Source organism: Melanerpes formicivorus, unplaced genomic scaffold (genome assembly GCF_026170545.1).
Source record: "Melanerpes formicivorus ecotype bairdi unplaced genomic scaffold, bMelFor1.0.p_v2 SCAF_38, whole genome shotgun sequence".
NCBI lineage: Eukaryota > Metazoa > Chordata > Aves > Piciformes > Picidae > Melanerpes > Melanerpes formicivorus.
The window spans coordinates 7,089,513-7,110,673 of NW_027142390.1; the positions used below are offsets into that span (position 1 = coordinate 7,089,513).

The following is a 21,161-nucleotide window of genomic DNA, read 5'->3' on the forward strand; positions in this document are numbered from 1 at the left end:
ACTGTAACATAGAGCTCTTCAGTGCTTATTTAGCAATGACAATTCCAATCACTGAAATGAACTTCCTTCCTTGCCTCTTCCCCCCCTCCCCCAATTGTTTTAAGTATTTGTTTAAAAGAGCATTTCCTGAATTCTGCTCTTTACTGTTCCAGTGAAGTAACCTCTATTATTTTCTGCTTTGGGGCAGTTGTGGATATCTCCTCCTGGTCTAGTGGAGAGTGTCCCTGTCCATGGTAGGGGGGTTGGAGCTAGGTGATCTTTAAGGTCCCTTCCAACCCAAACCAGCCTGTGAGTATTTTTGGTGCCTATGTTAGAAACATTGCCCCAGAGCTCTGTGTCAGAAGCTTGAGTCTCTCTCTTTCTGCTGATTTTTAAAGTTAGCGAGAATGTTCCTTCACACTTTGGTTAGATGTACCTGGCTTGGGCACTTAATAGCTTTGCAGAACTTCTCTCTTTTGTAGAATGGAGAGAATACCTCTAAAACCCCTCCAGTTCATTTAGCAGTGCTTGAAAGTGCAGAGCCCTGCAGAGAATTCCTCTGAGTGACAAAAGTGCAGGATGCTTAGAGTGAAATCCTGCCGCAGTCCTACAAGTAATTTGTACCTTATTTAAGTCCCATTCAAGCCACATTTGAAAGATCTAATTCTTATGTATTCCATCGGCTGCTGAGCAAATGCACTCTGAGATAATATTAGTGAATGCAGCTATGTGAATTTGGTGCTGGACTTTTTAATTCTGAAGCTCAATCTGAGCTTCTGTGGACAGAGCATTCTCAGGCTTCATTCAGTCTCTGTGATGAGAACACAGAAGAATATTTGAAGCATTCAGTAGCAAATCTGAATTCTAACAGCAGCTGAGGCACCTACCTCATTTGTACTTTGCTTTCTTTTCTAGTTTGTGTGTGTTGAAAGCATTGTGACAGCTGTTGTAGATATGTACCCAAAGATTTTCCGAAGGGGCTACCGAAGAGAGCTGCTGATTCTTGGCCTTTCCATTGTGTCATACTTCATTGGCCTAATAATGCTAACTGAGGTAAGATGTGCTTTGTTGTACTACTGTAGGGGGAAAAAAGGGAAAAAAACATTAAATGGGTTTACAATTGTGACATAAAATGCAAGAACATTTGACACTGTCAACCTTCAAAGTCAGGTATACAACTACAAAGTACTTGAGAGACTTTTGTCACCTACTGTGCAACGTTTAAATGTGGAATATATCCTCAGGTTTTTTTTTTAAGCTGAGATCAGGAAATATATTAATCAAAGTTTTGTAGCCAAGGAAATTCCTTCTGCTTTGCACCAGCCAAGCAGATACACTGACCATGGCTTCTGCTTGCTTACTCTGGGCAGAGCTGTCAGAAAACAATGGTACTTTAGATGCAGAGATCAACAAAGAAGATGAAGTAAAGTGAAACTAGGAAACTGAGGCATCTTTGGTTTTTTAACATTCCAAGGCTGGGTCAATCAATGCAGCCAATCTCTGAGGAGAAATTACTTCAGTAAGAGTCAAAAAAAAGAAACTTTTTTTTTTTTCTGAACAAATCAGGGTATTTTCTTTGGGATGTTCTAACCCAACATTACTGAGGCTGCCAGTCCATCCCATCATGATATGACACGTCTGTCGCTACAGTATTTGATACCTAGGTTAGAAAGGGTTTCTGGCATCCTTTAGAACTTGGTGTGGGCGTTTAGTGCTGGCTCTATAGGGTGAACTCTAACAGCATTCTACCCTCTCAGACAGGAAGAAGGGGGGCAGAATCCACACTCTCCTCTGCCCATACTCTTCTATTTGCTGGGCCTTTAAAACCTACCTGTAGCAAGGACCAAGTCAAAGAAAAAAAGCTCATGTCCGAGGAGTGATAGAGTTCCAAGGTCTGAAGACTGTTTGTCTGGGCAAGCCTGGCTGTACTGAGCATGAAGGGCCACAACGTGGCTCTGTTGTGCAGCAGTCTTCAGAGGGTTTCCCGGGAAAGCAGCCTCCCAGGGCTCCATGAACTCATCTAGGGTCACTTAAATTCCCTTAACGGAGCTCTGCAGTCCTTAGACTGGGTTCTTTTCAGGGTGTTTTGTTACTGAAAATGAGCAACTTTTTCCCAAAAAAATGGTGTGGGGCAGTTGTAAGCATGTTTGTCTGTCAACCTCAGTGTGCAAGCTTTTACAACAGAGTAAGTCAACTAATTAGATTATTTAAGCTTTAGTACAGTTTCCAGGAAAGAGTAACTAAAGATAGAGTAGAAAGTGGAGACTAGGACAAAATAAAGCTTTTATGATTTTTCTTTTCAGTTGCAGTTTGTGCCAGACTGATCAGGTAACTTGCTCTGAGAAGATATATGACCTAAAGAAGCAAATGTATTTGAGCAGAAGTTTTATAAACTTCAGTGAAGGAATCAAAGATTCACCACAGGAGTTATTATTTCATCTCGCCATAATTTTTAACTAGATTCAAAAGAAATGGACAGATACAAGTAACTGGACAAAGAGGAAATGATGACTGTTGGTGTTAAGAGACAGTGGCTGAGTTGAGATCCTTAGTGAAATAACACAGACAGATCTTGGAAGCAATTTCATCTAGTATCTGTAGTTGATTATTCTGGAAACAAGTCACATATAGTCACTGGCTATGTGCAATTGGCTCTCTGGTGATGTGTTCCTTCTTCATGTTAAGTTAGGGCAGATTTCAGTCAGTTTAATGGACATTTTAAAAATAAATCCTTTTTAATTCATGCTGGCAGTCAGATAGAGAAGGTCTAGAATTCCTTACTATTCCAAAGAACAAAGCATGAGTTCAGTCTTCATTACAAAACAGAGAATTCATAAGAAATCTGTAGCCTAATGAGTGCACGAATGATGAGGGCTCACAGTCATTTATAAGATTTAAGTCCAGATCAAGCTTGGCAAGGTCCTTCTGCAGAGCCCTCCTGCCCTCTAACAGTTCAACATCTGCTCCCAGCTTGGTGTTGTCTGCCAACTTTCTAATGGTGGACTCAATCCTCTCATCCAGATCATCAGTAAAGATATTGAACAGGATGGGAGACACCCCTAGTGACTGGCTGCTAGCTGGATGTGGCACCAATTACCACCACTCTCTGGGCTTGGCCCCTCAGCCAGTTCCTAACCCAGCACAGAGTGCTGCTGTCCAAGCCAGGGGCTGACAGCTTGATCAGGAGATAGGAGTGGGGAATGGTATCAAAGACCTTGCTGAAGTCCAGGTAGACTATATCCACAGCCTTCCCCACATCCACCAGGCAGGTCACCCAATCACAGGAGGAGATCAGGTTGGTGAGGCAGAACCTGCCCTTCCTAAATCCATGTTGGCTAGGCCTGATCCCTTGGCCATCCTTCAGGTGTGCTGTGATTGCCCCCAAGATGATCTGCTCCATAATTTTCCCTGGCACTGAGGTCAGGCTGACAGGCTTGTAGTTTCCAGGTTCCTCCATCTATCCCTTCTTGTGAATGGGCACCACATTGGCCAGCTTCCAGTCATTTGGGACCTCTCCAGTGAGCCAGGACTGGTGGTAAATGGTGGAGAGCAGCTTGGTGAGCTCATTGGTGAGCTCATCTGTCAGCTCTCTCAGTACCCTAGGATGGATCCCATCTGGTTCCATGGGCTTGTAAGTATCCAAGTGGCTCAGCAAGTCCCCAACTACTTCCTCATGGATTTCAGGGACACTATACTGCTCCCTAACCCCATCTACTGGTTCAGGAGGCCAATTATGCTGAAGTTCTCCTGCCTTGTTGTTGGAGATGGAGGCAAAGCAGCTATTTAGTACCTCAGCCTTTTCCTCATCTTTAGTTACAATATTCCCCTCCAAGTCCAATGATGAGTGGAGGTTCAAATGATCTTCTGTGAATCTACTCCATATTATTATCTCAGTATTGAACATAAAGATGAAACACACAATGCACAGAAAATCATGTAGTACTATCGATAGAATGCTATTAGTCAGGTTGTCCATAATGTTATTAATTGGACTTCAGTGGGTTTCTTCAGATCTTGCCTTAAGCCAAAGGCTCCAGAAAGCCAAGGAGTTCCCTGAAGAGTTCTGACTGCTGCAAGCAAGTAGGGGGGGGGGGGGGGGGGGGGGGAATGAAGAAAAAGATTTGTCTTTGATAGATGTGACAATTAGTTGAAAGAGCATTGACATTTTTCATACTGATTAGTATTGGGACACCACTGAAGGTGGAAGGTTTCTGGGAATGCAGAGGATGCTGTTTTAAAGCCACCTGGAGATCAATTTTACACTCATTTGGAAAATATCTTTAGAATCTTGCATGGAGTCAGGGTTTGAGCTTTTTTCCCCCCCCTTTTTCTTCTCAAATAATAGTCACTTGTTTCAGCTTAAAGGCTGTGAGCTACAGTCAGACTTCATTGGTCAGTTTAAATATTTTACAGTCCCTGTGCCATTGGAGAGCGATTCTAGTAGCTACAGATTTTGCCTTCTTTCCCCACATTTTAACTAGTTATTTACTTACTAAGAGCACAGACACAAAAAGAAAACCTGGCACCTTTGTGTGCAGTGATCTGGAGATCCAAAGCACCTGTAGATGTCCACAGCTTGATGCAATGACAAATGAAGTTGAAACCATGGAGTTGGAATTGGAAAGAAATCAAATGCAGTTCACTCCACTGCAGGATTTACTACCTTAAAGTCAATGCACAATATTAGACTGGCAGAGGGAAAAATCTTAGGTGCTGTGATAGAAAAAAATTCTTTCCCAGTAAGAAGTCACTGAGAAAAGAATAATCTTTACTCAAGAACAAACCAACATCAGTAGGAAGACTGCAAGGGAACCAACAGATTGATTGTGGCATTAAAGCCATAGTTGCTATGAAATATTTCTCCTGGTTCCAACACAGTATTTTTTTCCCTTCTCCTGTTCTTGTCTTTCAGGGTGGGATGTATGTCTTCCAGTTGTTTGACTCCTATGCAGCCAGTGGCATGTGCCTTCTTTTTGTTGCCATATTTGAATGTGTCTGCATAGGGTGGGTCTACGGTGAGTTGCTGAAAGTTGCTGGGTTTCAGCTTTTATGGAAGCTTAGTCTTTGCATAAAACCAATGGGAAAGCCTTGTAGCCTTGTGGAGTGTGACTCTCCGCATTCCCAGGCCCTATCAAAAGTCAGAAAAGCCTTTTTTTCTTCCCTCTCTAAACAGCAATAGATAGTGGAATAGATTTTTTTTTAAATTAATTTAAATGTTTTTATTATTATTTTGGCCCTTGTCAGGACAGACCTCCACCTGCCTTCACCAATTAACTCCTTAGCTGCCTCAGAGGGATGGCATTAAGATTTTTTGCTCTCACAGAGCATTGATGCTGGGCAGATTCCCTTCCATTTGTAACACAGAGATAAACTCAGAGAGTTGGAGTCCATGTCACAGAAGGGACACAGTAGTGTTTCTAACCCTGCTGTTTCTGTCAGCAAAGTCAAGGGAAACCACCACAGTGCTGGGGATGTGGATGGTTCCATCCTCAAGCCCTTTTTGCACATGAAGGACTTGATAAAACAACACACAAATTCAGACTAGACCTGTTCCCTGCTGCCTGGGGCCTCACAGGAGAGCTTGTCACATACATGTTTGCTGAGACTGTTACTGACCAGCAGCCATGTCTCTGGCAGCTCGCCCACCCTCACTCTCCCCTCATGCTGGTCTGATACAGATGCAGACATCAGACTCAGCTGTAAGTATGGAGCAGATGAGGGCAAGAAACAGAGCAGCTCTGTCAGAGCTGGTGGTTTTCCCTGTGCTGTTGTAAATGCTGACCCATACTCCCTCTGCCATGTACATTCTACATCTGCTTCTCCTTTGGTTTTTTTGGGGCAGGCAGCAATCGCTTTTACGATAACATTGAAGATATGATTGGGTACAAACCTCTGTCACTGATTAAATGGTGCTGGATGGTCTTGACGCCAGGAATTTGCGCAGTAAGTACAGAATATCCAGAGGAACTTGGTTCAGACATCTTTCCCTGTGCATGCTTTTAGAATTCTGCTGCTGCTAATAGCTCACAGCAGTTGGGAAAATGCCTGTTGACGTGCAGCGTATGTTCCAATTAGCAAACACTGCGTAGGAGCTGCAGAAAGTGCTCAAATCTCTGTGAGTTGTGGAAAATCTTCATGTATATAATAATAGGGAAAAAATTAACTCAGGGCCCTAAGTGAATCTTTGCTACTATGATGAAGGCTGCTTTGTTATCATTATTTTTCACTGCATCGCTGGCATACCTTGTGTCTGTTGAACATGACTCCAGCACAACTTCCTTGCTGTCCCAGTCTCCTCTTTGTGTGAGCAAAGAAGACAGAACAGGACTTTTTTCCTTCTAGCAAAAGCTGTAGAAGAAGAGGTCCAATGCACATCTCTCATGCATGAAGAATGGGAAGGAATTTGCTTTGCCAGAAGCTAGCAGGACTGGTGCCAACTCTGGCAATCTGCTGAGGCTATGTAACAGGGTCATCACTAAAGGAACATGACCACGTTGCCTATAAGTTTGGTCCCCAAGTGCCTGAGGATTAGACACTGAAACTTTCCAGCTCTCCAGTACATAAATGATACCAACTGCAAACCCATAGATGCAAAGGCACCTGGAGATCCAGGTCCCCTTGCACTCTGCTATTTTCTTTGCAAACTTAGGCTTGTTTTCAGCAACTCTGAAATCAATTTACTTTGCTCTTGTGCACTAATGAATGTAACACAATTTGCCCTTGTACACTCTTTTCATCACTTTGGAGAAAAGTAGGCAAAAAGCTTTGCTACATTTCAGTGGTCCAAACTGCTTGATTAGACACCCATCACATTCGGATGGGCATAGTCAAGCTTCTGTGAGGATGAAAGCGTTGGCCTGCAGAAGTGAAGATAGAGACAGTGGATTAAGGCAACTTTGAAAGTGTTGGCTTTCCTTTTTCATCATGCCAGGGAGGAGAGCATGCAGCTTGTGTTACTTGATCACAGCTGGTTCACGGTAGCTGAACTTCATCTTCCCTGCCCAGGTCCTGTTTGCCATCGCGGTGCAGGTTTTGTTGCCGTCGAGCGGTAAATAGGATTTAAACTTGAAAGGCTGTTCATTTATGTGGAAGCTCCTGAGGTATTTTATTGAAGCTCTACATGAAAGAAGATCCTGCTGGTCATGTTCTTCTCTGTCTTTTATCTTTAGGCAGAATGGCCTTGCCTAAACAGTCAGTCAGGCTGTGGTATGTTCAAATACCACTAATATGTTTCTCTGCTCATTTTAGGGAATTTTCATCTTTTTCCTGGTGAAATACAAGCCTCTAAAATACAACAATGTGTATATATACCCTGACTGGGGCTATGGCATAGGGTGGATGATGGCACTCTCTTCCATGATCTGTATCCCTTTGTGGATCTGCATAAAGCTGTGGAAGGAAGAAGGCACTTTCATAGAGGTAAGGTATATTTTCAGATTAATGATACTGAAAATAATAAATGGGAAGTGAGTGTGAATCCTCACCTGCATGAGACTAAGCACAGTGTAATCAAAAGGCCAATGCCATGTACCTGCTCCAGCAGCAGCTTGAGTTTGGCCTCAGTTACTGGTGGAAAGAAGCATCTGGCTTTTCTTTATGTTCTTCTGAATTTCTTGGGGTTTTTGCCTTCACTGACCCTAGCCTGAGGTAAAGTAGTCTATTCCTGCTCAATTTGTAGCTTAAAATGCCTGCAACATCAGCGAAACTCCTCAAGAGGGTTTGTACCAGCCATTCATTCAGGTCATCTGCCTTTTTTTCCCATGGTTTTGGTAACATTTGTGCTGCCAGCTCCTCCAGGAGCTGGGTAGCAAACACACAGATGTCTTCTGGGTTGTTTTCCTGATTAGAGTTCTCTAAGTGAGAAATGGAATCACAGAACGGTTTGGGTTGGAAGGGACCTTCAAGATCATTTAGTTTCCATCCCCTGCTGTGGTCAGGGACACCTCCTACTAGACCTGCTTGCTCAAGGCCCCATCCAACCTAGCTTTGAGCTCTTCCAGGCTTGGCACCTTCACAACTTTCCTGGGTAATTTACTTTGCTGGCAGTCCATATTGAACTGCCCCTGTGAAAACAACTAAATACAGTCTGGAGACTACCTAGAAAATCTTTAGTACAGATATATGTAAACAAATAAGTAAATTTGCCATAATATAGTTTTCTTAGCATGTCAAAAAAAAGAAGTTTTGCACAAAGATGAAATACTTCCTTAACGTACCAACTTTCCCCTGTTTGTGCCAGCAAAGACACTTTGTTTCTGGAATCTTGTTTTGCCTTGCCTTGTATCATAGTATCAGTCAGGGATTGAAGGGACCACAAGGATTATCTAGTTCCAACCCTGCTGCCATGGGCAGGGACACCCCACACTAGATCAGGCTGGCCAGAGCCTCATCCAGCCTGGGCTTAAACACCTCCAGGGATGGGGCTTCAACCACCTCCCGGGACAACCCATTCCAGGGCTTCACCATTCTCATGGGGAAGAACTTCCTCCTCACCTCCAGCCTGAATCTCCCCACCTCCAGCTTCATTCCATTCCCCCTAGTCCTATCACTACCTGAGATCCTGAGAAGTCCCTCCCCAGCCTTCTTGTAGGCCCCCTTCAGATACTGGAAGGCCACAATTAGGTCACCTCGGAGCCTTAGTCTGAAGCAATGCAGGCAGGTTCCATACAGGAACAATGAAAGGTGTTTTTCAATTACAGTTGAGAGCCTCTCAGGAAGCCAAATTCCTACAAGATCTCTGCTCCCCATGCTGTAAGCAGCAATGCTGCTAATGATGTTATTGCTGTAAAAGAGAAAGTTCTCAGCTGAACACATATTTTTCTTCCATTCTTTATTGTAGTTTCTTATTCTTTTGTCAATGTATATCCTTTGACTCTACGATGGAAGTAAAATCTTGTGTTCAGTTCTGGGCACCTCAGTACAGGAAGGACACTGAGGTGCTGGAGGATGTCTGCAGAAGGGCAGTGAGGCTGGTAAAGGGACTGGAGCACCTGGCCTACAAGGAACATCTAAGGGAGCTGGGGTTGTTCAGTCTGGAGGAGGCTGAGGCGAGACCTCATCACTCTCTACAGCTACCTGAAAGGAGGTTGGAGCAAGGAGAGGGCAGCCTCTTATTCCTGATGATGTGACAGGACCAGAGGAAGTGGTTACAATCTGTACCATTGGAGGTTCAGGCTGGATATTAGGGAATATTTCTTTACTGAAAGGGTCCTCAAACATTGGAATGGTCTGCACAGGGCAGTGGTGGTGTTGTCATCCCTGGGGGTGTTCAAGCAGTGTGTGGAGCTGGTGCTTAGGGCCACGGTTTAGTGTTGACCCTTCAGTACTGAGTCAAAGGTTGGACTGGATGATCTGTGAGGTCACTTCCAACCAGATATTTTCTGTGATTCCTCATTGGAAAGATTGTTACTCAATCAGCAGGAAAATTCACTTTGATTTTCTCTTCTGCTTCATTCTCTAGCCTTTGGTTGGCTGTGATTTGTAATGAATGGTATCACAGTATCACAGTATAACTAAGGTTGGAAGAGACCTCGAGTGTAGCATATAGAATAGAATAGAATAGAATAGAATAGAATAAACCAGGTTGGAAGAGACCTTCAAGATCATCGTGTCCAACCTATCACCCAACACCACCTAATCAACTAACCCATGCAACCAAGCACCCTGTCAAGTCTCCTCCTGAACACCTCCAGTGACGGCGACCCCACCACCTCCCCAGGCAGCCCATCCCAATGGGCAATCACTCTCTCTGTGTAAAACTTCCTCCTGACCTCCAGCCTGAACCTCCCCTGGCACAGCCTGAGACTGTGTCCTCTTGTTCTGGTGCTGGCTGCCTGGGAGAAGAGACCAACCTCTGCCTGTTTACAACCCCCCTTCAGGTAGTTGTAGAGGGCAATAAGGTCACCCCTGAGCCTCCCCCTCTCCAGGCTAAGCAGCCCCAGCTCCCTCAGTCTCTCCTCATAGGTCTTGTGTTCCAAGCCCCTCACTAACTTTGTTGCCCTTCTCTGGACTCGTTCCAGCAAGTCAACCTCCTTCCTAAACTGAGGGGCCCAGAACTGGACACAGTACTCGAGGTGTGGCCTAACCAGTGCAGTGTAGAGGGGCAGAATGACCTCCCTGCTCCTGCTGGCCACACTGTTCTTAATGCAGGCCAGGATGCCATTGGCCCTCCTGGCCACGTGGGCAAATATGTTGCTGTGGATGTACCTGTAACAAGGGAAATGAGATGCAGGCATGCAAGAGAAAAGGATTTTGTAATGAAGCAGTTTAAAAACGCATCTGTGACCAAGAAACAGATAATGGTTTCTATTTTCTTGAATCCTCTAGAGATTCAGGAAGCTGATCACACCGAGCTCAGACCTGAAAATGAGAGGGAAGCTTGGAGGAGGAGCCTACATTGCTGCACTAAATGACTGCGATGCCAAACTGAAGGGAGACGGCACCATCTCGACCATTACAGAAAAGGAGACACATTTCTGAAAGAACTTAGCTTTTTGGTTTGGGTTTTTGTTTGTTTCTCTTGTTTGTTTTGTATAAAAAAAATAAATGAAGAAATAAAGTCACTTAATTATAGAGGCTGGCTTGTTTTGCACAAAGTTTTATTAACCAGTTAATTTTGAAGTGAACCTTGTATACTTGTTTAAAAGTGAGTCTTTTTGGGTTGTTTTTTCAAAGTACTATAAAAGTAATGACCCTGTAAAAGAGAAGTAGTATTATATGTATGTTAGTGATGACTCCTTGCAATATGGTGATCTCAGTAAATGGGGTATTTTTTTTTTAGAAGTTAGAAGGACCTGTATCATGTGCTGTAAAACTTTTCTACTCTGATGTAATGTTGTATAGATACAAGTGTTTTAACCTGTGAGCATGTCAGACCATCTCAGCTGTTCATGTATGTATATAAAGGGGACCAGAATGTCCTTCTGTTCATATTGGAGGAAGTTGTGAGGGGTTGGGGAGTAACTGCTCTTGCATATTGCTGTCTAAATGTGGGCCTGTATCCATCCTGCTGAAACAGAGAGATCCTTTCCAGCACAGGGCAGTGGCTTTTGCACTGGGGCTGAGTGAGCCAGCCTTTCCCTAGGCCATAGCAAGCTGGAGAGCTAACAAAGCTCTTCTTCCAGGGCAAATTTTGTGGAGCCAAAAGGAAGCACCGCCTCAGCTGTTCCAACCACCTCCTCTCCACACTCTATTTGCTTCAACAGGTCTAATCAGTGGTAGAAGTGGCACACTTGTGAGCCGCTGCTTTTCTGGAGATTGGATAGAGACTGTTTCCTAAGAGCTGTGAATTTTGCTGCTCTTCTAAGTTAATGGACTCTAAGGTGATGTGTACTGCTTCAGGAGACCTCTAAAGCTTCCTCCTTTTATTTACTTCTGAGTGGCCAGTACCTCATTTTTGGTGGACACTTCCCTTCCCCTGAAGAGAAATGTGTCTGTCTATGCTTGTACAACAGGAGATCAAGGATACTTTATATACATGGAGATGTTCTGAGCTGAAAATGAGCAGGTTTAGAGCTCTGCATACCATGGCCTCACTGTCTCTTTCTGTTTGCCAGTCTGTCTATACATCTATTCATTCCATTCAAAAGAAACAAGGATTCTGTAATAACAACATCTAGCATTTCATTGGTTATCTTCAAGGAACTTTCTAGGTACCCTCAGATCAGGCACTGATTCTTCTACACTGAATGGAATGGAGGTTGCACTGAAGCTAGAACAGGAAGGCTAGAGTAATTGGTCCTTAAGGGCTAAGAGTTCAAGGAGGTCATTTGTATATGGTGTAGATAGAGGAATTAAGACAGGGATGTTGAGACTTCTTGTTCTGCAAGGAGAGCAGTACTGGGTGTGTGACACAGACATTTGCATTCTAATTGGCTCCCCCTAATGTAAAGCAGGCTCTGCATGTGAATCCCAGCTGCTGGAAGGTTGTTAGCATGAGGTCTGCAAATGCTAGTCCCAGTGACAAAATTTCTAGGCTCTCTTGGGTGGTTTGTTGGTTTGTTTTTTTTCCTGCCAATATACCAAATGCTAATATTTATTCTGGACAAACATTTTACTTTGTTCTCCTCTTGTCCCGGTTGTGTATTTAATGGTTGGATAAGAAACTGTACAACGCTGCACAGTGTTTGATGGGGAGAGACAAGAGACAGCCTAAGACAGAAGAAATGTCATAAAACCTGCTGTCTGCTCTGCAGTTTGAAATCACCGAAGCCCAGACACCAGCACCTGGAGTTATTAGAAACAGAAGTGGCTGCTGGCCTTCTGCAGAGGAAAACACTTCACCACAGGTCACTAAGTGCATCTTAGTATCACAGAGCTCTGTACACATAGCCAGCAGGTTTTGGAGATTTTGTGGTTACCTCTTCAAAAAGTGTTTTCATGGAATCACTTTTTCTCAAGTCATATCATTAAAACTCATGGTTCTATTTAATGTTACTTTATCCTAGTTGTTTGGGGGGTTTTGTATGTGGTAAGGTGGAAGTCTAAGAGGGAGCTTCTCTTCTACAATTCTGTTTCAGCCATTTTCAAGTCCTGCTTGCTCTTGCGTGTCTCCATTGTTAGGTGTTTAGGAAAGGCCACTTTGAAGGAGCCTTCAGAGTCATCATCTTTTGAATGCTGGTGTCTCTCAGAGGGAGTCTCCAGCTTGGCATCCAGAACTGGAGGTTACCAATGAAAATGATGGTCCTGTTGGACAATGAGACCTCTGGCAAAGAAATGCTTCTGGAAGTGAAAACACAAGCCAAGGTACATGCAACAAAGCAACTGAGAGCTATGCATTGCCCTTGAAAAAATGCTCGCTCCAAAAGCCAGAAATTAATGTTTTGGGATCTCCTAATAAGTCATAAACATTTGTAATCAAGTGACCCTTTCTGGTCTTTCTCTCCACCCACTAGAGCTGCAGAGCTGAGGCCACATTATGGGCTCTAAAATGGATTATATTCCCTTCCAGAATAAAGAGCAACACCTTTTTCATACCAGTGAAGGATGTGTAAATGTAGGTGCACTGATAGCTTCATATCCGTGAAGTTATGTTCAGCAATCAGAACTCCTCAGGAATGTTTACAGTAGTGTGCCAAGAGCAGGCCACACCTGGCCAACCATTAGACACAAGAGGAAAATCCCAGACAAGTCAAGCTAGTCCCTTGGCTCATAACAGTTGCTACCATAGCAGAAAACCTTGGCTTGTGCGTTTGAGCTTGTCAGTGTTCTTTCAACTGTTGTACTCATCCAAATATCTCCCTAGGAGCTATCTGCTTGGTATGGAACATGCTTCCTCTTCTGCTGCTACGAACCATTTCACCTGTAGCTTTATACACATACATATGGTTTGGCATGGTCTAAAGGATTATACAGTATTACTAATGTGCTGTGCTTGTAAATGTGTGCAGTTAATCTCTGACTTCTTTAACACTTTACTGATTTTTAAAAGAAGAAATATTTTTCTTTTGTGGGGAGGGCTGGGGGGAGGGTGAATTTCCTAATTGTGGTTTCTTTGTTTTGGGGTTTGGGGGTGGGTTGTTGTTTTTTTTTTTTTGTTAAACAATATAAAGGGGGTGGGGGGGGGCAACCCACAAAATGTACTATATGGTGATGACTTTTTTTATGCGGTAGAAACCATGTTGCCCTTTTCTGAAGTATCTGCAGTATTATTAAAAACGATGCAATAAAAACGAACGACCACTAAGGGTTATGTCACATTTTGCACAAAGGAAGATGCTGTTTGGTTTTGAAGGGCACAAGATTTTGTCTACTTTCTTGGTTTCAAAAATTAAAGGAAATGGGCAAAACCCATCCTGTGTATTTTAGTTTATGTCAGTGTGTTTCACATGAGCCTCATCTTACAGGTTAAATAATCGCAACCACCCCGTTAGGGCAGACGTATGTCCCTTGATGTTAAAGGGGGAAGTTAGCAACAAGGGAAGATTAAGCAATTTGTCTGAGTTTATCTGGTAAATCTAGGGTTGAAACAAACTGAAGTTTCCTGATCTCACAACTTAGTGTCACTAAATCCATGTTGCCATGGAAAAGTGCAGACCTGACAGCGCTTTTCTCCCGTTATCCTCATCCATCCCCACTCCTGGCTGTGTCTTGCTTTGTGCCACTGGCAGTTAGGAGAGCCATAGAGAGAGTCACCTCAGGAACTGGCTGGAACTTCACCCAGCAAAGGCCTGTGGTTAGTCCTCAGTAAGTGCAGCTTATGACCTGGCCATTCAAATCCTTGTGCTGAAAGGAGGCACAGGTGCTGGATGAATCATATCTTCCCACTGCCACTTATGTTATATTGGATTCAAATAACCTAACCATGGCCCCAGCCATGTGCCAAGGCTCTCTCCCTTTGATGATGTTTTCTAGAATGATTTCAGGGTTTTATACTTTTCTATAGCCCTGCAGTACTATGTTCAGCTCTGGGGGCCCCAGCATATGGAGGACATGGACCTGTTGGAGTGGGTCCAGAGAAGGCCACAAAAATTATCAGGGGGCTGAGGCATCTCTGCTATAAAGACAGATTTTGAGAAGTGGGGTTGTTCAGCCTGGAGAACAGAAGGCTCCAGGGAAACCTTAGAGCATCTGTCCACTACTTGAAGGGTGTTGGGGAAAGGTTTTCATGTGGGCTTGTAGTGACAGGACAAGGGGTAATGGCTTTGATCATAGAATAGAATCATAGAATTGTTTTGGTTGGAAAAGACCTCTAAGATCATTGACTCAAGCATCAACCTAATACCACCATGACCATCAAACCATGTCCCCAAGTGCCATGTCCACACATTTCTTGAACACCTCCAGGAATGGTGACTCCACCACCTCCCTGGGCAGCCTGTTCCAATGCCTGACCACTCTTGCAGGAAAGACATTTTTCCTCATAACCAACCTAAACCCCTCCTGCTGCAGTTTGGGGCCATTTTAAATGGAAAGAGGGAAGACATAAGGAAGAAATTCTTCACTGTGAGGGTGGTGAGGCACTGGGACGAGTTGCCTAGAGAAACTGTGGAGGCTCCAAGCCTGGAAGTGTTCAAGGCCAGGTTGGATGGGGCCTTGAGCAAGTTGTCCTGCCCATGGCAGGGGTTTGGAACTACATGATCATGGAGATCTGTGACCCAAACCATTCTGTGATTCTGTGTCTCCTCCTTATGTCAACAGTGCATGTACAGGATAAAAAGCTTGCTCTGGGACATGACACACTGATGACAAATTCTGATATCCTACCCTGAAGCACTTTGTTATATAGCTGCCTGTCACCAAGGAAATGAAGCTCTCTATAAAGGCTGTTTCTCATCTTGATTAATGAACCATGGCTATTATAAGGAAAATGTGCTGTAGGTTTTGACAAAGCCTTCCAAGCCCTCTCTGACTGTACCAACTACCACACCCAGCAGCAAAGACAGCACAGGAAGAACTTGCACCCTTTTCCTATGTTTGGTGTCCTTGCACCTGCAGGAGCAACCCATGGCAGACCTGGGATCCAGCCAGGCAGCATTACAATGTTCTTGGCCCCATCTTGCAACTGAATAGTGAGTAAATCTGAACAGATCAGAGAATTTGGCCTCAGGTATTGATGTAGCCCTATTCAGGGGAATAGCTGAACTTGGTCAGCCACAGTGCAGCAAGTCCAGTGAAGAGTTCTAAAAACACCTGCTTCTGACAAGATTAGAAAAGTCCTAGTGGATTGTACATTTGCATCTTTGGCTGGAAGGAGATGTGAACATTTGCAGACATTAAAAGGAGAAAATTGGCTGAGATTCTCTTAAAAACAGTTTTGGAGAAGGTTGAAAAGCTTGAGAAGGCAAAATGCACAACTCCTCAGACTCCTGGGATCTGTATGGACACTGAGGGGTGAGCATTAACTGTGCAAGCTAGTTTCCAGTTCTCCAGCTTCCCAGCTCTTCTGGCCAAAGCCTGTCTTAAAAGTTAAATTATCCATTACAATGCAAGACAGCAAATGGGACCAAGATCTGGGTGCTGATATGAAGTGAGAATTGGAGGGCAGAGTTACACACCTATTTTCTTACACATTTTAATTTTAAAAGGATCAGCTCTTTCCTCTTTTTTAACCTTTCCTCTTTGAGAGCAGCAACCCTATCAACCTGAGCCACATCCTACACTACCTGAAGTCACCCTGAATCCTAGTCTCCCCCACCTCCCTGTTGGCTGGCTGTGCTCACATTAATTGCAGAAGGGTCTTTGAGGGCTTTCAAGCTAATTTTCTGCACCTGCCCTCAGTAGATTTGATCATCACCTGGGCTTTCTCACTCTAAAAAGAGGGTAGCCTTGAGCTATATTGCAAGTCAGAAACTCAAGTATTGACAGAAGTGGAAGGAGTAAAAGCCTTTACATGTTCTAGACAAGTGTCTTGTCAGCAATTGTCCCTAGTGCCATTATAACACATGCCAGAAGCCTCAGTCAGGCCCCTGTTTCTCAGCAGATGCTACTGTCAGCTGATGAAAAGGGTCCTTCTACATCATGATGAGGTCTACTGCCTTTAAAATGCAGGGTTTTGCTGCTGTGGTGTTCCAGTTAAACAAGAGGAGAAGCATAAAAACAAGAGTTCCTTGGTGCAAATGTCTAGGGACAAAATATTGGGGTATGCTTTCTATTTCTATCAGCTTGCTGTCAACACAACAGCCAAATCTGCTCTCCAGTCCTGACACTACCTGAGAGGTGCAACAGCTTTTGTCAAACGCTGTTGTAAAACACCTTCTGTGGAACACCACAAGCTCTGGCTGATCTCTTTTTATTGAAATGGAAACACTCATTTATCATACTCTCTGCAGATGAATCATTCCTCTCTTTTTCCCAAAGGGAAACTGTCTGCAGTTAAGGCATGCCGTGCTCAAAAAAGCAAACTACCGCTTTTGGGTGCTCAGGCAGATGCCTCCAGGGCCTGTTCTAAGTTTGGTTGCAGCCAGTGATGTGGAATTCAGCTGTGCTCTCATCGGGGCTGGTGTCACAAAGCCCTGGCACCCAGACGCACCAGTGAGAGGCAGAGCAGATCGAGGCCATATGAAGCATGGTAGAGGGACACAGTCAGGACATTGTGCCATTTGTCCCTTCATCAGCCTTATCCATTTGGAAAAGGTATTATGTGGTTATTCACATGTGACAGGAGATGTCAGGGCTGGTTTTGTATTCCCATCCTTCTGTCTGTGAAGCAGCACAACTGGGCTTGTCAGCAGGACTGAGCCCAGCTGCAAGAGCAGCAGATCAAGAGCTGCTGCAGACCTTTGACCCTTGCCTGGAGCTCTGTTTAAGTAGGCTTGCCAAAACCTGTGGTTCTTTCTAATTCAACCCTAATCCAAGCTTGCTCCCAAACTAAGAAATAGTTAAACTACAGCAGAAATGTGCCTAGGAGCTGCTTTGGGGTTTAGCAGGTTACTTGGTTTGGGCATTTTGGTGTTTCTTCTTTTCCAGTGAAATTACTGTTTGTGTTGAAATGCAGGCAAACATCACAAGCCAGCTAACACAGTACACAGTCAGCAAGCAGAAATCAAGAGTAGAGGCTATTAAGGCAAAGGACAACTAATCTCTGCATTGTCTGCAGAGCTGAAAACGTGATGCATTGCAAGTGACATCTCAATCAGCTTTTAACTTTTACTGCTTATTTGCTCTAAGAGCCACTTTTCTCCTTTCCCTTCTGTACATCTGTGCTTTCTCTTCCATGCAAACCAGAACACAGCCTCTGCTTCTGCAGAAGAGGGGGAAGGGGTGGTGTGGGAGGCTATTAGCTGATTGGGTTAATTGGAAGTAATGGACAGCACATGGTAGCCATGCGTGGGGAAGGAAAGGAAAGTGATATAAAAGGGGTGGGTGGGGTGGTGGTGTGTGGATGGAGAGCTGTGTTTGGCAACCAGCTAGAAAGAAGTGTTATGGAGATGCTGCTGTGGATGCTTGTTTGCTACTACAAAGTTCCTGGTTGTTAGAACTGATGTCGTGGATGTAGCAGCTGTCGTCTCTTCTATCTTCCTCAAGCACACAACAGGTAGGGTTCACAATAGGGATTAAGAGGTGTTGGGGTGGATGGCAGAGTTTTGTCTCTTGTTCTCTACTATTATGCCTTCAAGAATTACTCTGTAGGGTTTATTGTGGATTTCTGGGTTGTGTTGGAGGTCTTTGTGTGTTGTGATTTGAATTGACAAAACAGTTGCAAGGTTTGGACTGAGGGAAGGTGCAGGTCATTCCTCAATTACTCTCGCCAAACACTCCACAAGATCCTGTATTATTTATCCCACCCATTCCCAATGTTGTTGCTTATTTAAAAACCAAAATCCTTCATTTCTTAGCTTCTTTGGATGGGATAGCTTAAAAGCCTTTGGAATTAGGAAGTTTTCAGCAAGCGTTCTCAAAACCTTTCATGTTCTTGTTGGAGTTGTAACACCCAGTCTGGCATAATCCTGTTGCCCATGACTAGCCTTTATGAGCGTAGCTGTCTGCCTCGTTGGTGTATTGGGGAGGGTAAACACAAGCTTTCATCTCTTTAGCTGAAGGAATTTAGTTTACCTGCATTATTGTAGAGCTTGGGGGGTATGTAAGAAAATACCAAATACTGTAGTAAATCTGAATTGGAAGCTGTGGTGTTAGCTTGGTTTTGGGCAATAATTTGCAGGTAGGATGGAGTAAGATGCAGGTAAGATAGAGTACCAAGGGCAGAAAATTTGGCATTGCCTCTCTGGACTGGCTGCTGAATAAAAGCTACTGTGATAACTTCATGGACTAATAGAACTATTGAAGGAATACCTACACTCAGTGAATCCAGTGGTCTTTGCACCATGGAATGCTGCTGGCTTCCAATTAAGATGGAAATGATAAATGAAATCTCCTGCATCTGAAACTTCCATTTCAGAATTGCAGTCAGAGAAAACAGCTCATGCTGTTTGCAGGCTCTCCCCTGTGTTGTGTGATGAGGTGGAGCAGCCTCCTGGGAAAGGCTTTCTTAGTCAGTGCAGGTGGAAGGCTGAGGTACTGGATAACAGCAGGCTCCTTGGCTGTTTGATGCTCTTTCAAACTGTATTTCTGTGGCGCAGTGGGGACACCTTTTGGTTAAAAGCAGTCGACACCCGGTGGAACTGTGGGGTTGCACACAACCTCGCTCCGTATACCTGCTGTTTGCAGGAGGCAAGCCAAGTTAAAGCCTGTAAAGAACTGGAAAAGCTGTAGACATGTGCTTGACAGGCACCATTTCAGGTAATTCGATTTGCAGGTCCTTCCTGCAGTTGCTTCTTTCTTCATGTAGTTCTGATTCCTTTCAGCAGAATTTCTGTATCCTTGCCTGACAGCACGTGGAAACATAAACTCCACTTCTCACCAGAGCTCGCTCAGCAGCTAAGCTAGGCTATGTGGAGTCAGGAGGTTTCCTTAGACCTCCACCCATTTATGCTCTTTACAGAGAAGCTAGAAAAACATTTGTTATTATTATTTTTTTAAATGGAATATCCCCAAAGTTTTGTGCTGAAGCTTCCATTGTGCTCTTAGTGTTCAATGAGACTGCAATAGGAGTTTAAAACAATGAGAAATGATACTTGGCATGAAGGGAAAAAAAGATAATGCAGTGTGTCAAGTGGGAGGGGGATGGCAGATGTGCACAGTAACATTAATTTTTTTCCTCTGTGAGAGGAATTACTGCCACAGCCAAATCTTGAGAAGTTACTGCAGTGTTCTTATAAAGAAAAAACCCAAAACTCTTACATGCCATTTTCTTTGGAGCAGAATAACTCGTAGCTTACATGTGAAAGAGCAAAGATAAAACAAGAGCCTCGTATTTTACTTTGTGGAGGTAAATATCAAGCAAGGCATTGACTTTCCAGGAGATAGGCAGTGGAAGGCATTGATTGTTTCAGAAATAGAGAAGGAAGCAAACCCATTGTGATAGCTTTCAAGTGCTGATGCTTTTACCCATGTCTGAGAGGTGGTCTGGATCATACACACCCAACCCCCAGCTGAGTTCTGATGAGTCATTCTCATAATTAACTTTAACTTCCCCAGGCCACAACAAAGAGGTATTTGCACCTGTTAGCAGCATGACACATATTGCTCTAAGCTGTGGATGTAGGCTCTTCAGCCACACTGAGGGCAAACTGACTCATTGGCCTTCACTGAAGGGATCTTTCCAAAGAATGCTACCAGGGATGGCATACCTAATAGAATCATAGAATGGTCCAAGCTGGAAGGGATCTCAAAAGGTCATCCAGTCCAACCTCCCCACAGTCAGCAGGGACATCTTCAACTAACCCAGGGCCTCATCGAGCTTCACCTTGAATATTTCTATGGAGGAGCCTCAACCACCTCCCTGGACAACCTGTTCCAGTGTTCCAACACCCTCATAGTAAAGAACTTCTTCCTGATATCCAATCCCTAGTTTGAAGCCATTGCACCTCATCCTGCCACTACAGGCCCTTGTCTCTCCCCATCCTTCCTGAAGGCCCCCTTCAGGTACTGGCAGGCTGCTCTCAGGTCTCCCTGGAGCCTTCTCTAGGCTGAACAACCCTAGCTCCCTCAGCCTGTCCTCATAGCAGGGGTGTTCCAACCTCTTGATCATTTTCATGGCCCTCTTCTGGACTTTCTCCATCAACTCCATGTCCTTCTTATATTGAGGGCTCCAGACCTGTACCACAGTACTCCAGGTGAGGTCTCATGAGAGTAAAGCAAAGTGCATCTGCTGGCAACACATCTTTTGATGCAGCCCAGGATGCCATTGGCCTGCTGTGTTGCAAGGACACACTGTCTGCTCATGTCCAGCTTCTTGTCCATCAGCACCCCCAAATCCTTTTCCACAGAGCTTCTTTCTAACATGTAGGTGTCAGCAGAGATTTATTTCCATTTCCCCCAAACCTGCTGTCAAACAGTCAAAGCAGCTATGTGTAGGGACACCAGCATGATTTGTAGTCCTCAAAACTTCTTCTATTTGAATTAAATCTAAACTTAATGGGTTTAATTGCATCCTACATGTAGGTAGTTCTACTCCAAAGAATTTCTGAGTCCAGGGTTGTGTGTATCTGTGGGTACTCCTGGACATTGATGTCTACAGCAGGCTACTGATGTTGCAGAACTACAGCTTTATTCTTAGTAGTTGAAACAAGTGAATTTTAGGCTGTGTCATCTAAAATGGAAGGGAACTTAATCTGGGTTTTTAAGTTGTTATATGCCTAGATGTACTAAGAGTTGCTTCAGACAGTTGGGAAGACTTGCAAGAA

At 44.1% G+C, this 21,161-nt stretch overlaps 1 protein-coding gene and 1 long non-coding RNA gene across 2 annotated transcripts in view; both read left to right on the top strand.

The window, feature by feature from the left end:
• Positions 1-13,447, top strand: part of LOC137450986 (sodium- and chloride-dependent GABA transporter 3) — a 111,772-nt gene extending 98,325 nt beyond the window's left edge. The window contains exons 11-15 of the mRNA XM_068158050.1: positions 895-1,032; positions 4,892-4,994; positions 5,822-5,922; positions 7,228-7,398; positions 10,306-13,447. Coding sequence (XP_068014151.1) covers positions 895-1,032; positions 4,892-4,994; positions 5,822-5,922; positions 7,228-7,398; positions 10,306-10,458 — 666 coding nt within the window. The 3' untranslated portion in view covers positions 10,459-13,447. The remainder of the gene's footprint in view (positions 1-894; positions 1,033-4,891; positions 4,995-5,821; positions 5,923-7,227; positions 7,399-10,305) is intronic.
• Positions 13,448-17,843: 4,396 nt separating this feature from the next.
• LOC137450988 (uncharacterized) overlaps positions 17,844-21,161 on the top strand; it is a 35,101-nt gene continuing 31,783 nt past the window's right edge. Inside the window, exon 1 of the long non-coding RNA XR_010989693.1 lies at positions 17,844-17,953. This is a non-coding gene — a long non-coding RNA (uncharacterized lncRNA). The remainder of the gene's footprint in view (positions 17,954-21,161) is intronic.